The sequence below is a fragment of the Penicillium malachiteum genome, assembly GCF_028827825.1.
Source record: "Penicillium malachiteum strain IBT 17515 chromosome Unknown utg000002l:1.0-8849297.0:1.0-8852440.0, whole genome shotgun sequence".
In the NCBI taxonomy this organism is placed as follows: Eukaryota; Fungi; Ascomycota; class Eurotiomycetes; order Eurotiales; family Aspergillaceae; genus Penicillium; species Penicillium malachiteum.
The window spans coordinates 5,547,655-5,564,624 of NW_026643095.1; the positions used below are offsets into that span (position 1 = coordinate 5,547,655).

Consider the following 16,970-nt stretch of genomic DNA (forward strand, 5'->3'; position numbering starts at 1 on the left):
GCTAAGTGATTGAGATGGAGAGTAGGATATGATCAGAGGATGTATGATGAGATGCTTAATGAGATGTAATGGTTAGAAGTCTGATCTAGCAGGGTGAGGCCTACTGCTTAAGTACCCTGAGGTTGGGCTTCAACTTCTTCAAGCCGCTGCACATGTGATATCAAACACCACTAAACACATCCTGGTGAAGGGTCTCTCCTACGGAGCAAGTGCATAATTCAATAATTAGAAACAAGGCGGCGGTACAAATCTCAGGTACAATACATAGACCTGCCTGACCTTGTGTTTTTGTACACTACTTCCAGACCCCAGGCACCGACAGGGTATGTAGCAGCCAAGAGATCGAAGTAAAGCCCCAGGCGCAGCGATAGACCCTGGGAAAACCGCCTTCAAGACTAAAATAGAGGATAAATGACAGCACTACATGTGCTGTGATGAGTCCTTATCCCGCTGAAGGTACAGATACAACCGCCTAAGTCTATGGAGGTACTATATAGGCAGCACCGGATATAATAAGTTTGAAAACGGAGCCTGCCTCGCAAGGCATTGGTCCTTGATGGAGAATTGCTGTGTAGACTAAGTGTCAGACTGATAGAGTAGAGAAACCTCCTTGAATTCATCGGGGAGTTTGATATTATGTCTCATTAAGTAAGACTAAAAGGATAGTGTACGGCGCTTAAGGCTTGATATTCCAAGGCTGTGTTGTGTTGGTTGGTTCCCTTGACACAGCCTCATTGCACAGACATCATTTGATCATAGTACACTGGATTAACTTATGTGAAAATCCACTAGTTCAAATGTTGGTTGTTACAAACGTATTAAATCTACTGGAATAGGATATACTAGGGGTTTATATAGGTAGGAGGCTATAGGTGGCCTTGGTGGACTCAGTGAGGCTCAGCGCGAAGTGATGCGCAACGTCGTCTAATTCTATCCAATACAATTTGAACTCTACATCAGATGTACTGTGACATATTGTTAATTTGAAACTTAAAAGAATGGATTTTCGTCGCAAAAAGGCTATCCAATACAATACAAGAATAGCGAGACTCAATCATGATCACGCTGCAAATCGGGCTTGTTTCATACTGCTAAGGAGAAAATGAAACACCCGGAAAGAGAAGAACGAGAGATAAAAAGAAGGCCAAAACATGAATATGAAAAAGCAATATCAATCAACCTACTCCCGTGAGATCAACGCCATGTCGAGCACCAAATGCTGGCGGCGCTCAATGTTGGGTATTACACAAAGAAAATCATCAGTCCCCATGAGTCATGGTCAAAAGGGATAAGCGGAATAAATGGGAGGATCGCTAGTGGACTTGAGTATGTCGCAGGATCAATGACGCGATCGTCTCCGTGTTTCAGAAAGTTCCCCAGTTCCCATTGTCTAGTTTCAAAAATCATCCACAGCCTTAATCGCTAGTACGACGCTCCGGGCGCGGCTTGCGCAAGCTCTTCATTCGGTTCAAAAAGCCACCACCACCGGCATTGAGTTTCTGCTGATCTTCGTAGGCCCGTTCGTTGGTGCTCTTGCGCTCCAAGCCAGTGGGCTGCTTGGGGCTACTAGATGATCGGTATCGCCCGCCGCTTTCCAGACGCGCTTCCGCAATGCGTGATCCCTTCTTGTCCCACTCCTCATCATAGTCCTGGAAGAATGGGTTCCGCTCATTACCACGAGACGTCGCTGAGTGGCTTGAGCCTTGCTGTGGAGGTGACAGAGGTGGCTCTCCAGGGGATCCAACTCGACCGGGAGCAATTCGACCAGTGCCGCTTCGCCCGCGAAGTCGCTGTGCCAAACTCTTCTTGCGCTGAAGACCACCGTTTGCGTTCAGTTGGTTTTCAGCCTCGACCTCATGTTTTGCAATGGCAGACCGACTAGCAGGGGCACCATCCAGGAAGGTACTTGTACCAAGACCCATACTCTCTGAACCATGAACAGGATCCAAGTTGGCTTTGGCATCGAAGCTGACAGTTTCCTGGGTGCGTTGAAGACCGGTGTTGAAATCGTTGTAACCTTCGACTGATCTGCCGTGGAATTGGTTCAGATCAATGTTGGAATTGTTGGGGCCTGATCCACCCAGAGCCATGTTGCTTGAGTTCTTGGGGAAAGCCTGCATGGGCGCAGTTCGCACGCCCTTACGATTGCGGTGGGGGTTGCATGCATCGAACGGACCATCGTGATGGAACACTGGAGTATTGAGTTAGTATACGGTCTTGTAAAGAGTGTTGAAATTGGGGACGGGAGTTTCGTGTAAAGAGGGAGCACATACTGCCAGTACCGTAGATGCTTGTAACGTCCAACTTATCGATAATATCCAAACGACGGTCCTTACGAGAAGAACGGGGCTTGCCATCTCGACGCTCACGTTCACGGCGTCGCTCTCGTCGGCGCTTCTCATCCTCATCGTCAAACAGTTTCGATGCCCGGTCCATCACGGAGGACTCTGAGTTTCGACGGGGTCGGCGAGAAGAGGATTTGCCCGAGGGACCCATGGTGGATGCCTTGGATAGACTGGGTGGGTCTGCGAAGATGTTGAGAGGATCCTTCGCCTTGGACTCATGTCGTCCAGATGATTCACGTCGTCCAGATGTGCGGTCCTGAGGACGAGGGCGACTGGCCGAGTTACGGGAGTCAGGGAATGGTGCACGGCTGTTTGATTGAGGTACGGGGGCAGGTGCGGGAACTGCTGCCACTGTGGCGGTGGGTTTGATAGAAAGGTTCTCCTGCCATTCTAGTTAGCCCCTGCAATTTGAAAAATCGGTCGGCTGTAGCCCATACAAAAAGATCCCGTGTATGACTGGTCGCGTCAGAGCGTTCGGTTGGTGAAAACATGGTGCCACCCGTAGACATCCCAGGGGCAGATTGCGGCGATAGAGCGTCTGTGTCGTCTAGGAACGGATTGGTCGATCTAGGGCGTTCTGGACGAGCACTTGCACCTGATCCAGTTGTAGCAGGGGATAGAGCACGGTTTCTGAAAGGATTATTGGAGCCAAAACTGGCAGCTGTAGGAGAGTTTTGGTTTGCTGTTTCACGACACGTAGGTCATCAGTTTCCAGGTCAAGTGAAAGGGGGGATGGAATCATAAAGCAGCCAAGCAGGGAAATGTAGTTGATATAAGTGTTTTAACAGTCGCCCAACAGGGATAAGGGACATGAAATCAAGATTATCAGGGGGGTTTCAGAGTCCACTCAGACTGCCAATGTAATTACGCACCTGTCGCCAGCGACACGCCGGGCGGATACCCGAGCGCTGGAGGGGCATTCATGGTTAGATGAAACAAGAAGTGGAGGAGATAGTGTTTGTCAATAGGAGGAACAAGTGTCGCACGAGTGCAGGAGTACGTGGACTTTGTGATAGAAGATGAAACGTGAAAGAGGAAGAAGCTGTGTCGGGGGTAAAAAAAGGGACACGGGATCACGGCGTACGTAAAGTTGTAAAGATCGCCATCTAAGATAACCGAGGAAATTGGACATCGATTGTGTGGCAATTTAAGAAACGTTTAGAATATGGGACTTGAATTTCTATTTTATTTCTATTTCTCACTTTTTTATTATAATTTCTCACTCTAAATAGATACTAATATTTGATTAAGAATTGTAAATTTGAATTGTCCCTGCAGAAGTTTGGTGTAATAAGGGGCACATGATCGTCACCGCTTTCCCCCACTTTCTTTTCTTCTTACTTCATCTTTCATCTCTCTGATTAAATCTCCTTAGAAAGTCACCAAGTCTTTGTCAATTCTTTCAATTCTTCATATTCAAAGACATATATCCCCTTCAAATTCTTTCATTTCTTTTAATCTAGCCCCCAGTCGGAATGACATTCGCATTCTTATCCCCCGGTTGATGTCATGGGATGCGGGAATGTGGGTATTAGTGGCTGGGTTAGTTAGGATCCATATGCATGATGGTCCTTTTGACTCGTCCTTCTCTTTTCCTACTCGTTATCAGTGACCTAACCATCCAATCTTTGTCTTGGATATCTCGAAAAAAAACAAAGTATTCGTCTGTTTTGATGTCGGCTTGCCCCTGATGATGCGATCCGCACGGTCCCCCGAGATTCCCGGACGATGACAGCAATCTGATCCACTTTCAGGCCGAACCCCAGCTCCCGTTGGCTCCCGTTGTGGTGACCCCTGGAGGGAGGATGACGACTCCGTCAAATTGGATTTCTCATCTGTCGTATGCCTTCAAATAATGGGTGAGAACGCTGAAATGCTTTTTGAGGTGTCCAGATGTCGAACTATTCAAACCATGACTTTGTTTTACTCTTGTCTTGGTTGTCTTATGCGAGAGTGGCGTTTTGGTGCCATGGTACCAGAATGTCTTATTACTCTTATAATTTCCTGGGGCCAGATCGCCGATCTGATGGGAGTACGGAGTACATACAGCATAAGTTGACAACGAACAACGGCAATTTGCATCCTTACTGGTCAAATTCGCAAGCTGCATCTTCTGCTCGACTATCTCTTACACCGAATCTTCTCCAATCGCATGGCAAACATGTAACTGCACTGATCTGCTTCAATCCCATTCCCCACCCATGGCCATTCAGGTAAACCATTTTGATTCTGTGCAACATGGCATATTTTTAACCCGGCGGGCCTTTTTCATCATCAACACATGGATGCCACTAATAATTCATCAGGTTTCACAATGGCTTATCCACAGAGTAATCATGCTCTGTCAGACGTCTAAACTTTTATCCGAGCCCTTGAGGGGTGTTGATGGTGTCATATTGGTACGGAGAGACTTCGCTCCCGTTTAAAGCAGCATGGCGTTGATGTACGCAATCATCTGCATGATCAGTCTGGCCCAGCTAATGGTTGAGAAGCATATGGAGAAGGTGTTCTTGTGCCATTATCCTAGATAGCTCCAAAGCATAACGAATGACCTAGATACTCATCCTTGTCATGTTAGGTCAGCTAGCGCGTCCATGTGCTAACCAATGAAACTACTGTGCCTTGATTAGCTACCTGGATCTTGAACTGTTCCTGTCAGGGCTCTCAATATGGTTCCTTTGGGTCCTATTAAAGTCTATGCAGCAACAGAAAAGACTCAAAGTGGGACCTTGTCCACTGGCCATTCGCCCCAAAGCAACTGAATCAATTTAAACTACTATTGTAGCGTCTTTGAGAATTATCCTACTCCCCGTCCACGGCTACGTGCCAGGACTTCCACCACTGGCATTCTTTCAAGCTTCTATGCACATACTCTCCATACATACTACCCTCAGTCACAATTCAGACTTGAATTCAAAAGCTTACGGCGCTATTAGCGTGTCGAATCGGTAAAAAAAGAGAATAAAATAAGTAGTTCTATCACAGACAGTAGTACGGAGTAGTACTGAGAGTATTATATTTCAATCAACTCAAAACAGTATAATTAGAGGACAGAAGTCGGCAGTTCTTCGCCAGCCCAATAGGAGGATACGTTCTACCCTCATTAGCGATATAGCTGTAGTTGTACGTCGGGCTCAACATCTGAATCTGTCCGACCGTCGAACCATATCTGTCCGCAAGATCCTTATAAACACCCTGGCTGAAAGTGTACGGCTCGATATCACAAGTACTGGGATGACACATCGGGATCTTGATGAATTGACCAGCAGCAATAGTCTCATTGGCGGTATACTCAGCACCACCGCCACTAGGGCAAATACCATCGGTGCAATTTGTAGTCTTCGCTGTATCGCAATCATCACCGCCACAGCGGACTGCATTAAGAGTCATGTTTAGACGCCCGGCAATCTTCCACATCGTGTCTCCGTTCAAAGTGTAGTATAAGCGCGGACCTCCAACTAAGCATTCGTTCGTGCCGGGTCCCCAAATGATGCATGACGTCCAGTCTGGCTTACAGACTTCGCCGGGGATAATGATGGTTTGCCCAACGTTGGGCACCACGGATACATCCACCACTAGATAATGTCATTAGTGACTAGATCGAGATATGTTTGATAAGGTGAGCGGGCTTAGATTCGCGCGGCCAATGTCACAGACTCCTCGATTGAATTCCTTGGCAATTTGATGCACGGTTTGATTGGTGATATCATTGACATAGTTGAAACTTGTCGTGTTGAGAGTTGAGGGATCGCAAGTGAGGCTGCTGGCTGGTACTTGGGCCTGTGCTTTAGATGCCAACATGGCACCCAACAGAGTGGGAAGGAGAGAGCTAAAGAGCATAATTCCCGGCCAAGTGACTAGTATCACTTGTTTAGTGAAGGGTTTAAAAGACGAAGAAAGACGAGAATCGGACTGAAGAGTAGAGAATTTTGCGAGGAATGAAGTGCTTAAATACCCTTTGACCTCATACTAGTTATCGCTGATAATGGCGAAAGATCCTTTGGGAATGCTTCTACTCCGTACTGCTGCTTCGCTTCCAAGACGTGTCCTCAGACCCCTCTTTCCATAGTCCTTTGAAGCCGATCTCTAAGGTTTGTGTCTCACATCAATCAAGAAGCTAGAATTTGGACCGTTCCCCGATAGAGAACGCACATATTGGCGGCAGCAGAAAAGACCAGCAGGCCCAAGTGTGGGACTCCCAGGATTCCTCATAGTCTACCTAAATTACATACTATTTCTGCATTGCATACGCATCAATATCGGCCGCTGCGGAGTCTTACCCTGATGCTGGTCCTGTATCCATCAGCCGGGCCCTCGATGCAGAATTTCATCCGGTCCCACCGTGCTACTGCCGGGTCATTGATCTTTCACATACAAGAGAGTATGACACGCAAATTTTCGGTATGATGATGCCTTTTGGATCCAGTGACTCCATTTCAATGACGAAGTTGACGAATATAGAACCCACATCAAAGCAAGAATGATGCGGTTCTCAGTAAGAACTTGGTAGTCCTCAAAACATCTGCCAGTGCATGCATGACTTTTAAGTCGTCAATTAAGCCCCAAAATTTTAATATCGGAAAAAGAGTCCCACTGGCATACGTTCTGCATGTGGTCATTTGCCAGTAGTCTGCATATATTGGTTCCTGCATTGCGCGTAGTGTCTTTGGAGAATGTCCACCAGTCACATTTCAGTTCACTTGAACCAAGCGTAGTCCGAGTCTAAAAAGTGCTAGTGCTGGGTCTGAGAAATTGCTTGCTCCGAGATCAAGAATCCCCACACTTGGATAGAGTTTCTGAAAGGCATTGGAAATTGGACGTATGTGCAACTAGATGATTGCGCACTGCTATCTGATATCCTCAAGATGACGACAGCCCTGGAGCAATCTCTGTATCCACAGCGGTCCCGAGATCCCTGATCAGACCCAGAGTGGATAATAGAACCGACCCACTGTGAATGGAAATTTCGTCAAGCAGATCAACGGTCAGCATTAATGATCTTTTCTTCTTTGGTTGCCGTTGTGGGCTCTGCCGACGCAATTGTCTACGAATGTATGAGACAGTGACATGAATAATAGAATTGGATGAATATTCGTGATGAATTCGGAATTGGGAGAAAATAATTTAGCTTCCCCCTCCCCCTAAACCCTGGGACTAAAGCATTCAACGAACTGCTAATTATGCAAATGCAATATGCATAATATAGAAATGACGCATAAAAACTTCGATGTGGATCTTAATTCGAGCAAAGACTTCGGGAGTCCCTGTGGGGGATACCGGGACTGAACTATCAACCGGTATTGTATGTGGGGATTTGGGGTATCAGATCAAATTCCAGGGCTCGCAAACTTCCCCCTAATCGGGGAATTTAGACCCATGTTAGTCCGTGATGACAGTGGGGCCCGACTTGAAGGGATCGTCTCGTTAGTCTATTCCGCTCTGTACTGTATTTCGAGACCCGTGCTAGCCAAGGCTTGTGGACTTTGGCAGTCGAAATTGAGACATTCGTACTGCTAGATCTGCTTTGCTTGCGCGTCGTTATTTGGTGTATAACCGAGTGAACTTTATTTTTCCATGGTTTTTGATGTCGGTTCAAGGTAAATGGATTGGAGTACCGCAATACCCGCGGAAAATATGAGATGTAAACTTGGCATAATTGGTGGAGACTAGGGATATCTGAGATCACAGTCCGGATGAGAAGAGGGATGATTTCGGGGTCTGGGTAGAGTTAGGATTAATCTGTAGACCGGGGAAAACATCTAAACTCCTAGGCTAGGGAGTAAAAGAAATTATTACTAGAATCAAACTTGAATGATCATGGAAAAGGCATTGATTTGTTGAACATGAGTCTTCGTTATGACAAAAAGCTATTTATAAAATTTGCAATTTGATCAAGATCTCAAGACCCACGACCATAAATACAACTGTTCCTAGCTGACGACAAAAACCACCTGAATAGGCCGTCCTTCTAATTCTAACAAGTCGACGCCAGGATATGTGCAGGCACATACATGGGCATGGCATCCTCCCACAAACTGTTAGTGAGTGGAGTCTTGTTGTTACCATCGCCATCCATGACCATAATAATAGCATATGGTTGCATAGAATCGCCATACAATGGCGTTTCTTGCTGATACCCGAACATAGCAGTGCTGTAGAGAATGTGACCATCTCGAGTCCACACAGCATGGGCATCACTAGCCACAGATTGGGTGACCTGAACGAGGTCATTGCCATCCAGATCCATAGTAAAGATGTCATAGTTATCCCCAATATTGTCCCAGTTGGTACGGCGCGTGAAAAGCACCTTCTTCCCGTTTGGAGAAAAAGATGGTAAGTTGTCCCACTCGGTAGTCAACTGTGCCAAAGTATGGGTGTTGACATCGTAGAGAGCTAATCCAATGGAGCCGACCGTAGTACCGTTATCGGCGGTACCAGGCCAAGTGCGGAAGACGACCTTGGGGCCATCATGATTGAAGGACGGGAACCCGTAATTGGTGATGTTATTACCAGTAAGGAGGGTCAAGTCCGAGCCATCGGTGTTAATGCTGTAGATAAAGCCGGGATTGGTTGAGCGAGCGACAAAGTATGCACCAAAGCCGAAGGTAATATTGGTATCGTTGGGACCCCAGTCAGCCTGGTACGCGCGTGCATTGTAACCCTCTGCGATGGAGGGGTTGATCATGTCCTCCTGTGGCTCAAAGAGAGTGACCTGGTCAGTGCCGTTCATCGCGAGTCGCATGAGGTTGGTATCTGCGGAACCTTCCATCTGCTGGGACATGGCTATCATTGGGCATCCTGATCTCGCTCCCGCCGGGAAAACATCAGTGAGGCGATAGTCCCAGTCAGGGTCAAAGCTCCAGAGCTCCGAATACTGTGTCTTGGAAGTAGATGTGCTACCCCTCCTGTTGGGCCTTGCTTCTCGAAAATCACGTACTTCCCTTCCCGTCAGGAGACCACGCTGGTGAGCGAATTGCAGGTGTCATTGTATTCATCGGAATCGTCTGATATTGTGTATAGTTTTTGCCTGAGATGGAGGTGTAGTAGATACCGTTGCTGGCTGACTCTTTCATAACATAACCAATCACCAAATTGCGAGCATTAGTCTGGTTATAAAATTGAAGGGATCAGGCAGATGAATCACGAAACTCACATCATTAGTCACAAACGAAGGACTGATCTTCGTTCCATCTCCAATAGCATGGACGATACGGTCACCTCCCGTAGCAAAGTCAATGGAAACAATGCTAGTATTGAGATAAGCCCCTTCAAGTAGCTCAGGCTCAAGACGGCCATTGTAGGTGTCTTCCGTCAGCATCTCACAGAAAACCACGCGCTTCCCATCAGGTGAAAATTTAGGCGAGCCTTGAGTGTAGTTGGAGCGAGAGGAGACATGGCGGAAGTCACTGCCATTAGGACGAACAGTGTAGAGAGACAGCTCTTGTGTGTGTTCCCAGCCCGAGCCATCACTATGACCACGCCAAGGTGTGTTGCGATCCGATGTGAAGACAATCCATTCCCCATCCGGAGACCAGGTAGGCTTGAAGTAGCCATTTGGATCGGCATTGCTCGCAGCTTCCGATATGTCAAAAACGAGAGTCAGATTCCTTGCTGAGCCAGTCTTCAAGTTCATCAACATAATTTGGCTCGTCTGGTTATATCTAGTGATTGTGAACGCCAGGGTCTTGCCGTCTGGGGAGATCGAGCTAGAGTCATCCACGACAGGAGACAAGGCAATCGACTCCAATATCGCTCCCGCTGTGCTTGTACCATTGATTGCCACACGGTAGAAATCCGACTGGCCGTCTCCCCTGCGCTCTGAGGTGAAATAAACATAACTTGCATCTGGGGACCAACTTGCTCGGAAATCATAGACGGTGTTGGAACCGAGGAGGAGCTTCTCGTTAGATCCGTCTGCTTCGGCGATATAAAGTTCGGAGTAATTGGGACTGATTTGGTTATGCAGGAAAGTACCCAAATGGGCGTCCACGTTTCGTTTCTTGCCAGCGTGACCCTGCTGATTGGGATAAGACGCACCGGACACCAAAGTGGCGCTGGCTAGTGTAGCCCAAAGCCATGTCTTGGAGAGCCACATTATGACCCTGGTCAATAATGACGACTATGTGCTTAAAATCTTCGTAACGAATATAGAAGAATCACTTTGGGACCAAGCAAAGGGAACTGAATACCATCAATGTTCTTAGCAATTGGATATCAGAGATATTGTGATGGGCCAAGACGGGCACATCACTCTATTTAAATCCATATCGCCACCCCATAGTCCCATAATAAAATTACGTTCTCCCTTTGAATACTGAAGCCTAGTATGTGGAGATTATCGCTGACAATTGAAGAGTACGGGAGCCTTTACTGTGTATCTTTACGGATACTCCGCCGAAGCCCGACCTTCTAACCTTGGAACATGTTAGTACTTTGAGCATGATCATTGGATATGATATCAGCCAGCAGGCAGTGCCACTTAAGTTCACACCTATTACAAGCAGTATCACTCGCTTATCCAGTATCGGCGAGGACCTGCAACAAGCCAAGCCTTTAATCTTCCCTGCTTATTACCACTAAGATTTAGTGGGGCGTGCGGAAAGAGAATCTGCAAGAATCCCTCAAGTTCCACTTCTCGGACCTTGAAACCCAATACAGATACCCTTTGTCGATCCTTTGTTACAACTTGGGTGCTTATGTGACACATTTTGAATCGGAAATATTCTACTCGCCGGCTCTTGGGCTCATTTATTCTAAGTTCTCTCACTGGTGGAGTCATGTCAAAGTTCCGAGTCTGTGAGAAAAGCAACCGAGCCGTCACAGACTAGGATACTTGTACATAGTATGGAGTGCCAGGTGGCGGCGTAGAATATGTGATCTCAGTCACTGACATCGTAACATGTCAGGTAGATGGGAAGTACAGGGCCGGGTGATAACTAAGTATGCAGGTTTCGACTTCATTAAAGTTGAGAGATGCGAACATCATCCTCAAAGTAGTGTCCAAGCCCCGAACCGGTGAGATTCTCGAATGTCCAGTCATTAGCACCGGCAGCCAACAATAAATGATCTTTTACCGAATAACTATACTCTCTTGCCCTTGCAAGTGCTGCTTCCGCTTCTTTTGTCTGGTTGACACGGAGAGAGCCGTCTCTTGCCAAGAGTAACTTCATACCTGGCAGGTACCCATTCTCCGCAGCCACATCAAGGGGAGTTGGGATCTTATCCGAAGCAGAAACGGGATTGGCCTTTGCACCTGCATATAGCAGCGCGTTCATCAGATCGAGGCGTTCTCCTTCGGTAGCCATGTGAAGTGCAGTCAACCCTCTCACCGAAGGAAGGTGAACATTTGCGCCATTTTGAATCAAAAGACGCAAAGCCCGTAGGCCGTCAAGTGTTGAAGGTACGCGGATTTGCTCTTGCCTTATTATAGCTAGACGGCTCAACGAGTCATTTCTCATGAGAAAGTGAAGGGCTGTTCTTTCATCTTGAGAAGAGTGTTCCAGGATGGTGTTCACATCTGCGCCAGCAATCACAAGCCTGGCAATCATATCAAAATCATGGTTTCCTGCAGCTACATGAATTGCCCTTGGTCCGGAGTACCCATAAGGATTATACCCCATATCGCTAATCCTCGCTAAAATAGTTGAATCGGCATCATGAACATCCGCCCAGGTATCAACATCTGCCCCGGCAGCCAGAAGTGCATCAACGATCATATAATCTCGATTCAATATTGCTACATGAAGTGGAGGCAACTCCATGGTGTCAATATATTGGAATTTGCTTGTGTGTTGGAATTTATATCCGTGTTGGCGTGGGGAAAATCTGAGATCAACAACCGAACGTCGATTGACATCTGCACCGTTGGAAAGCAGATTCTGTACGGCTTGGACAAGACCATGATCTGTTGCAATATATAGGGGTGTGTAGTATTCGGAGGTTTTTTGCGAGTCATCCTGGGTTCCGTTTACATCAGTACCGGATGAAAGCAAAATATCCATCACGTCAAGCTGATTATTTTTGACTGCTACCAAGAGTGCATAATTGAGCAAACTTGTCTTGGATCTGCTGAGGTGAATGGCCTTCAGATTGGCTGTAATAAATCCAAGCGACAGATCGACAGAACGCTCACAGTCAGCGTCGACAGCATAGTACAGCACTTTTTCAAGAACTTGGGTGCTGTAATCAGGGTCCACAAACTCCCCAATTCCAGAAAGAATAGCATCTGTGAGGCGATAGAAGTCGGTTTTCTCAATTCTCTCAAAAAGTGTACAGATTGCCTTCAAAGAAAAGCAGTGTTGTTCTCTTAGATAATGTTGCAATAAGGGAACATGGCCATTTCTCGAAATCCAGCGAACCAATTTGAATTCACAGTTTTGGTTAGCGAGATCCTCTGTGGTTAAGCCCCATAGCCTAACTGAGGGAGTATCGTCACTTTCAATGCAATGATGGAACAGTCTCCAGACCTCACTTCCATAGACCTCAATTAGATCCAATTTCGTCAGATGGAGAGACCAGTAGTTCCTAGCATAGTTGAGAAATGTAAATCTTTGTAGTTGAAGGTCAGAGACATGTTGGGGAATGTCCGATCTTTTCAAGCCTTGAAAGAGCAACCTCCTCATCCCTCCCAAGGTCATATTTGTTGTCTTTTTTCTCCTTTCCATCAGCCTCTCGGCAACATGATGTATTGAACCTCTGGTGTCAAGGACAGATGATGTTCCAAATTGAATGGGGTCCACTGGAGCAGCAAACCCCCTTTGAAACTTCACTAGCTGATTTTTGAAATTCGTGAAGTCAAGGTATGTCATACACATATGACCAAAATGAACATCCACACGATGGAAGTTATACTGTACAGATCTGGTATGCGCCGTGGTAAACAAATGCGTTCTGAGGCTGTGGTGGACATAGTGAACAGTAAGCTCCTCTTCGTCGATGAAGGTTAACCCATAGCAAGCCCTGATTACCAGATCTATGCTGTGTGGTTGCCTCTTGGCGTCCAAAGTGTTCTGCTGAGGCAGGATACTTAATGCCTCCTTGTACTCCTGAGTTGTTAAAGGCCTTTTGGCCACTCCGCAGTATTGCATAACCTTCACCGCTTGATTTGAATGTTGACCTTCATGAATACGGTCGAGCTTTTTGTTGAATATCCTTGTAAGCCCTCGGGGAGATGCTTAAGAACTTTTAAAACATCCTCATCACAATTCTGCTCACATATCTCCCCAAGGCAAAGACTTGCCCACAGAAACCTAAAATGAATGAGCACTTGGAGGAGCTATGGTAATGTGCAATAAAAGTTCAAAACAAGGAATGTTGGAAGGCTATACTTACATTCCATCAGAGCCCGCTTGTAAAGCGTCAAGTATCTTCTTCTTTAGGGAATCATCCTCAAGGGTTAATTGTCCTTCTTCTATGTGCTTGTTCAGGGCAAGTTCGAGGAAGCGTTTTATGTCCGGATTGACCATGGCTTTCTCAATTAAGATTCTATGGGCAGGCTTTGCAATCCTAAAAAGCTCTTCTTCAAGTCCAGGTCGGCCTGCACAGAGGATCTTCAGGTTTAACTGCGATTGTTGGCATAGTTTGCCCAGTCCTCGAGCAATCTCCCGAATCTGGGAACTGTCACATTCATCTAAGCCATCAAGAATCACGAAGTATGTCTTGTCAGACTTGATTTGAGACACAAAGAGCTGTATGACCTCATCGGTGCTTAGGTCTTGGGTGCTTTCCGCCAGGGAGACCAGATCCGAGTAGAGTGATTCCTCAATCTTGGTGTGCAAAAGCTGACTCACCACACTGCCAAAGATGTTTTTCGCTGATAGAGACTCGTTGTCTTCCGCAGTACAGAAAAAGTATGATATCACATCTGACTGGCGTTGATCATGGAGCTGCAAAACAATGTTGGACATGAGAACTGTCTTTCCCACACCCATAGTCCCTGAGCACCATAATATTGCCGGGCCAGAACTTTCTTTCCATTTTATAAAAGCTGGATAGGTTTGCAGCCACTCAGATGTGCCTCCCATGCGTTTCTGTAGAGCTCTTTGCCACGGCTTAACATGTTTCACTTGCGAAAGGTTATGTCGAATACTTGTTTTCAACGATCCGATCTCCCGTTTGATTTGGTGCATTCGCCATTCATCTACCTCTGCCTGCTCTCTTTCCGAAGTTTTGAAGAATTTCACTGCAGATGCTCGAAAAGAGGAGTTGTTCTGCCTTTCAAATTCCGACAACCTCATCTCTTCTTGATTTGCTTTTTGTGATGCGAGTGATATGTGTTGTTTTACCTGCTCCACCTCTTTGTTGAGATCATCTAGGATAGGCTGGAACTCGGTCTCAAATGGGTTGATGATCGATAAAAGGGTTTGCGTGGTTGAGCTTCGGTGGGATACTTGTATCAATTTGACACACAGATTGATGATGACGGCATAGTAATCACATAGGGCACCTTGAAGGCCAACACATCCTGGGTAAAGCCCCCCCAAACTCCTGAAATGTCGGACAAGATCTCCCAATATCCATAATCATCCTCGTCACTTTCTCAAAATAGGACGACACATTGCTTGCTACCAAGATCGCGGTTTTTAGACCGCCCCATATCAGTGCCGCAAGGGTGGGGTTTGAGCTGACGAACGTCTCCACCACCCCGGTAAACTGTTGGGCTGCCGAGAGGAAGGTACATAGCCCCATAGAGACACATTGGGTCATTGCCCGGCTATTTATTTTGTCAACATGTTTGACGAAGTCAAGGACACTCGCGGCATCGGGCTTGGTCGTGTTTCGTTGAAACTGACGCTTCTCGTCGTCTGTGAGGGCGTTGCGAAAGTTCTCGAGCGCATTCGTAAGGTTTTGGGTGGGGTCGGGCCCCGGCGATCTTTGTTTTGGTAGTATCAAGGCCATGGAACTGACGATCTTGTACAACTCAAACTGATTCTGTGGGGAAAACTAATGGGTCTCTCTCGAAGTGTCTGAGCAGCTAGAGGTTATGTGGCTGTGCTGAAGGAGACCCCGCTCGGTCATCCTCTTCTCGTGCGGCTGAAGCTGCAAGTCCTCGTATTCTCCTCCATTTGGGCAGTGATGGTTCCCGATAGTTGGACGTGTACACTGTCTGGTGAAAATGATTCTTCCAACAGTTAAAAACCAACACATAGTCTCTCACTTGCCTTCTTCACTCTCCCAGCACTTGCTCTATTTTTGCTAGATATATGAAAGACTTGAAGGAGGGGAAATGATCACTTGCTCAGATGTATTCATCCCTCCATATACAGCCGGATGTTCGGCCTTTAGGCTACTAATAATAGAATTACAGGAGACATTTTATCACCAAGAACCCGTCAAGCAGGCTCATTCAAGCTCATGGGCTGGTGTTAGTGCTGAACGGATCCTGTCTTCGAGGAAGCTCTAGAACCATCGCATTGAATCGCATTGCCTCATATCCATTCGTTGCATCCCAATTGTACAACACGAGGCACAGTAATCCTAGCAGAAAAATCACTACCCCAGTCAGTGGAGCGATTATACTAAACACGGTGAACCCATAACTAGCATTAACAAACGTCTGGTCACTCTGCAGTCTGTCCGTAGAGAGTCCAGTCTGCATAGCGCTTAACACAACTATAGCGTATGCCAGAATCGTGGCCAGGGCAGCAAAGTTATGGCGTATGAGCTCCTCATATGTCGCCGCCCCGCCAACCCGTGAGTAGCCACGAAATATGAGACCCCAGGCCAAAGAGTATATCATGTTGAGACGATTCAAGCCCAGCTCACCATACCAAAATCGCGGATTTATAGAAAAGTAGCAGTGCTGCGATAGGAATTGACTTGAAAAATTTCGCCACTGTTCCCATGTCATAGCTGGGGGAAGTAGACCCTGCTGTTGAGCCAAATTGAAATCAGATTGATACGAAATAAGAGCCGTGTAGTAAAAAGAAAGCCGCGCGCACAAGAAATTTGATTTTTGAGTGATATTGGCCCATTAACTGTCCCGACTCTTGATATGCTCTGAGTCGGAGAGGGGTCACTTTGCCCAGATGTCAGAAAGCAGGCATTGTGTTTATTCCAAAAGTCTGAATGCAGTAGATATAGGGGCAAAGGTTTGATAAAAATCCGATTGCCCAACCACAATAGATGCATGTCCATATCCTCTGTCAAAACAATCGTACGTGAAAGAGCCATTTGTTTATGCATCGCGCGGGGAGGCATGGGCCGACCGCACATCCATAACCAAGAGTGAATACAATTCAGACGGTGCACCAGGAGGTCATGATCAAGGATTGAGCTCAAATTTTTAGAACAGGGGAACACAATTTCATCTGTCTTTGTTCGATAGGTGGCTGGGAGTAAATCCAAAAAGCTAGCAGCTCCGGTGACATCGGCGAAAGCATTAAGGCCAAAGGGCATAGGAGATTCAGACATCTGCAACCTTGGGTGAGTGAGACTTGATGAGTTGGGCTAATTTCCTCTGTCTCAGGACCTTGGTGAGACTTGAGCGATATTTGACTGAAAGGAATTTCCTGCTTCAACACCACTGGGGAATCGCGGAACGAACGTGAAAACGACTCGGAGAAGATCCCAGGGATCTGCACGGAGTCGCCCGTATTGTGATCTGAACCTCTACCGCCACGTCAG

The 16,970-nt window shown here is 46.7% G+C and overlaps 6 protein-coding genes across 6 annotated transcripts; all 6 read right to left on the bottom strand.

Annotated features, from left to right (window-relative positions):
• Positions 1-1,415: 1,415 nt before the first annotated feature.
• N7483_005035 (Pal1 family protein) lies at positions 1,416-3,269 on the bottom strand (the record flags this gene model as incomplete). Its single annotated transcript, XM_057088472.1, has 4 exons — positions 1,416-2,191; positions 2,274-2,727; positions 2,783-3,027; positions 3,218-3,269. The coding sequence occupies 4 exons, from the start codon at positions 3,267-3,269 to the stop codon at positions 1,416-1,418; spliced, it is 1,527 nt and encodes a 508-aa protein (XP_056948301.1).
• Positions 3,270-5,369: 2,100 nt separating this feature from the next.
• N7483_005036 (uncharacterized protein) lies at positions 5,370-6,146 on the bottom strand (the record flags this gene model as incomplete). The annotated part of the gene is made up of 3 exons (XM_057088473.1): positions 5,370-5,803; positions 5,861-5,920; positions 5,999-6,146. 3 exons carry the CDS (start codon positions 6,144-6,146, stop codon positions 5,370-5,372), a joined length of 642 nt encoding a protein of 213 aa, XP_056948302.1.
• Positions 6,147-8,319: 2,173 nt separating this feature from the next.
• N7483_005037 (tat pathway signal sequence domain-containing protein) lies at positions 8,320-10,440 on the bottom strand (the record flags this gene model as incomplete). The annotated part of the gene is made up of 3 exons (XM_057088474.1): positions 8,320-9,250; positions 9,279-9,451; positions 9,499-10,440. 3 exons carry the CDS (start codon positions 10,438-10,440, stop codon positions 8,320-8,322), a joined length of 2,046 nt encoding a protein of 681 aa, XP_056948303.1.
• An 865-nt stretch (positions 10,441-11,305) lies between these two features.
• On the bottom strand, positions 11,306-12,982 carry N7483_005038 (ankyrin repeat domain-containing protein; the record flags this gene model as incomplete). The annotated part of the gene is made up of 1 exon (XM_057088475.1): positions 11,306-12,982. The coding sequence occupies one exon, from the start codon at positions 12,980-12,982 to the stop codon at positions 11,306-11,308; it is 1,677 nt and encodes a 558-aa protein (XP_056948304.1).
• A 690-nt stretch (positions 12,983-13,672) lies between these two features.
• Positions 13,673-15,242, bottom strand: N7483_005039 (uncharacterized protein; the record flags this gene model as incomplete). The annotated part of the gene is made up of 2 exons (XM_057088476.1): positions 13,673-14,828; positions 14,896-15,242. 2 exons carry the CDS (start codon positions 15,240-15,242, stop codon positions 13,673-13,675), a joined length of 1,503 nt encoding a protein of 500 aa, XP_056948305.1.
• A 454-nt stretch (positions 15,243-15,696) lies between these two features.
• Positions 15,697-16,757, bottom strand: N7483_005040 (uncharacterized protein; the record flags this gene model as incomplete). Its single annotated transcript, XM_057088477.1, has 2 exons — positions 15,697-16,215; positions 16,323-16,757. The coding sequence occupies 2 exons, from the start codon at positions 16,755-16,757 to the stop codon at positions 15,697-15,699; spliced, it is 954 nt and encodes a 317-aa protein (XP_056948306.1).
• Positions 16,758-16,970: the final 213 nt, after the last annotated feature.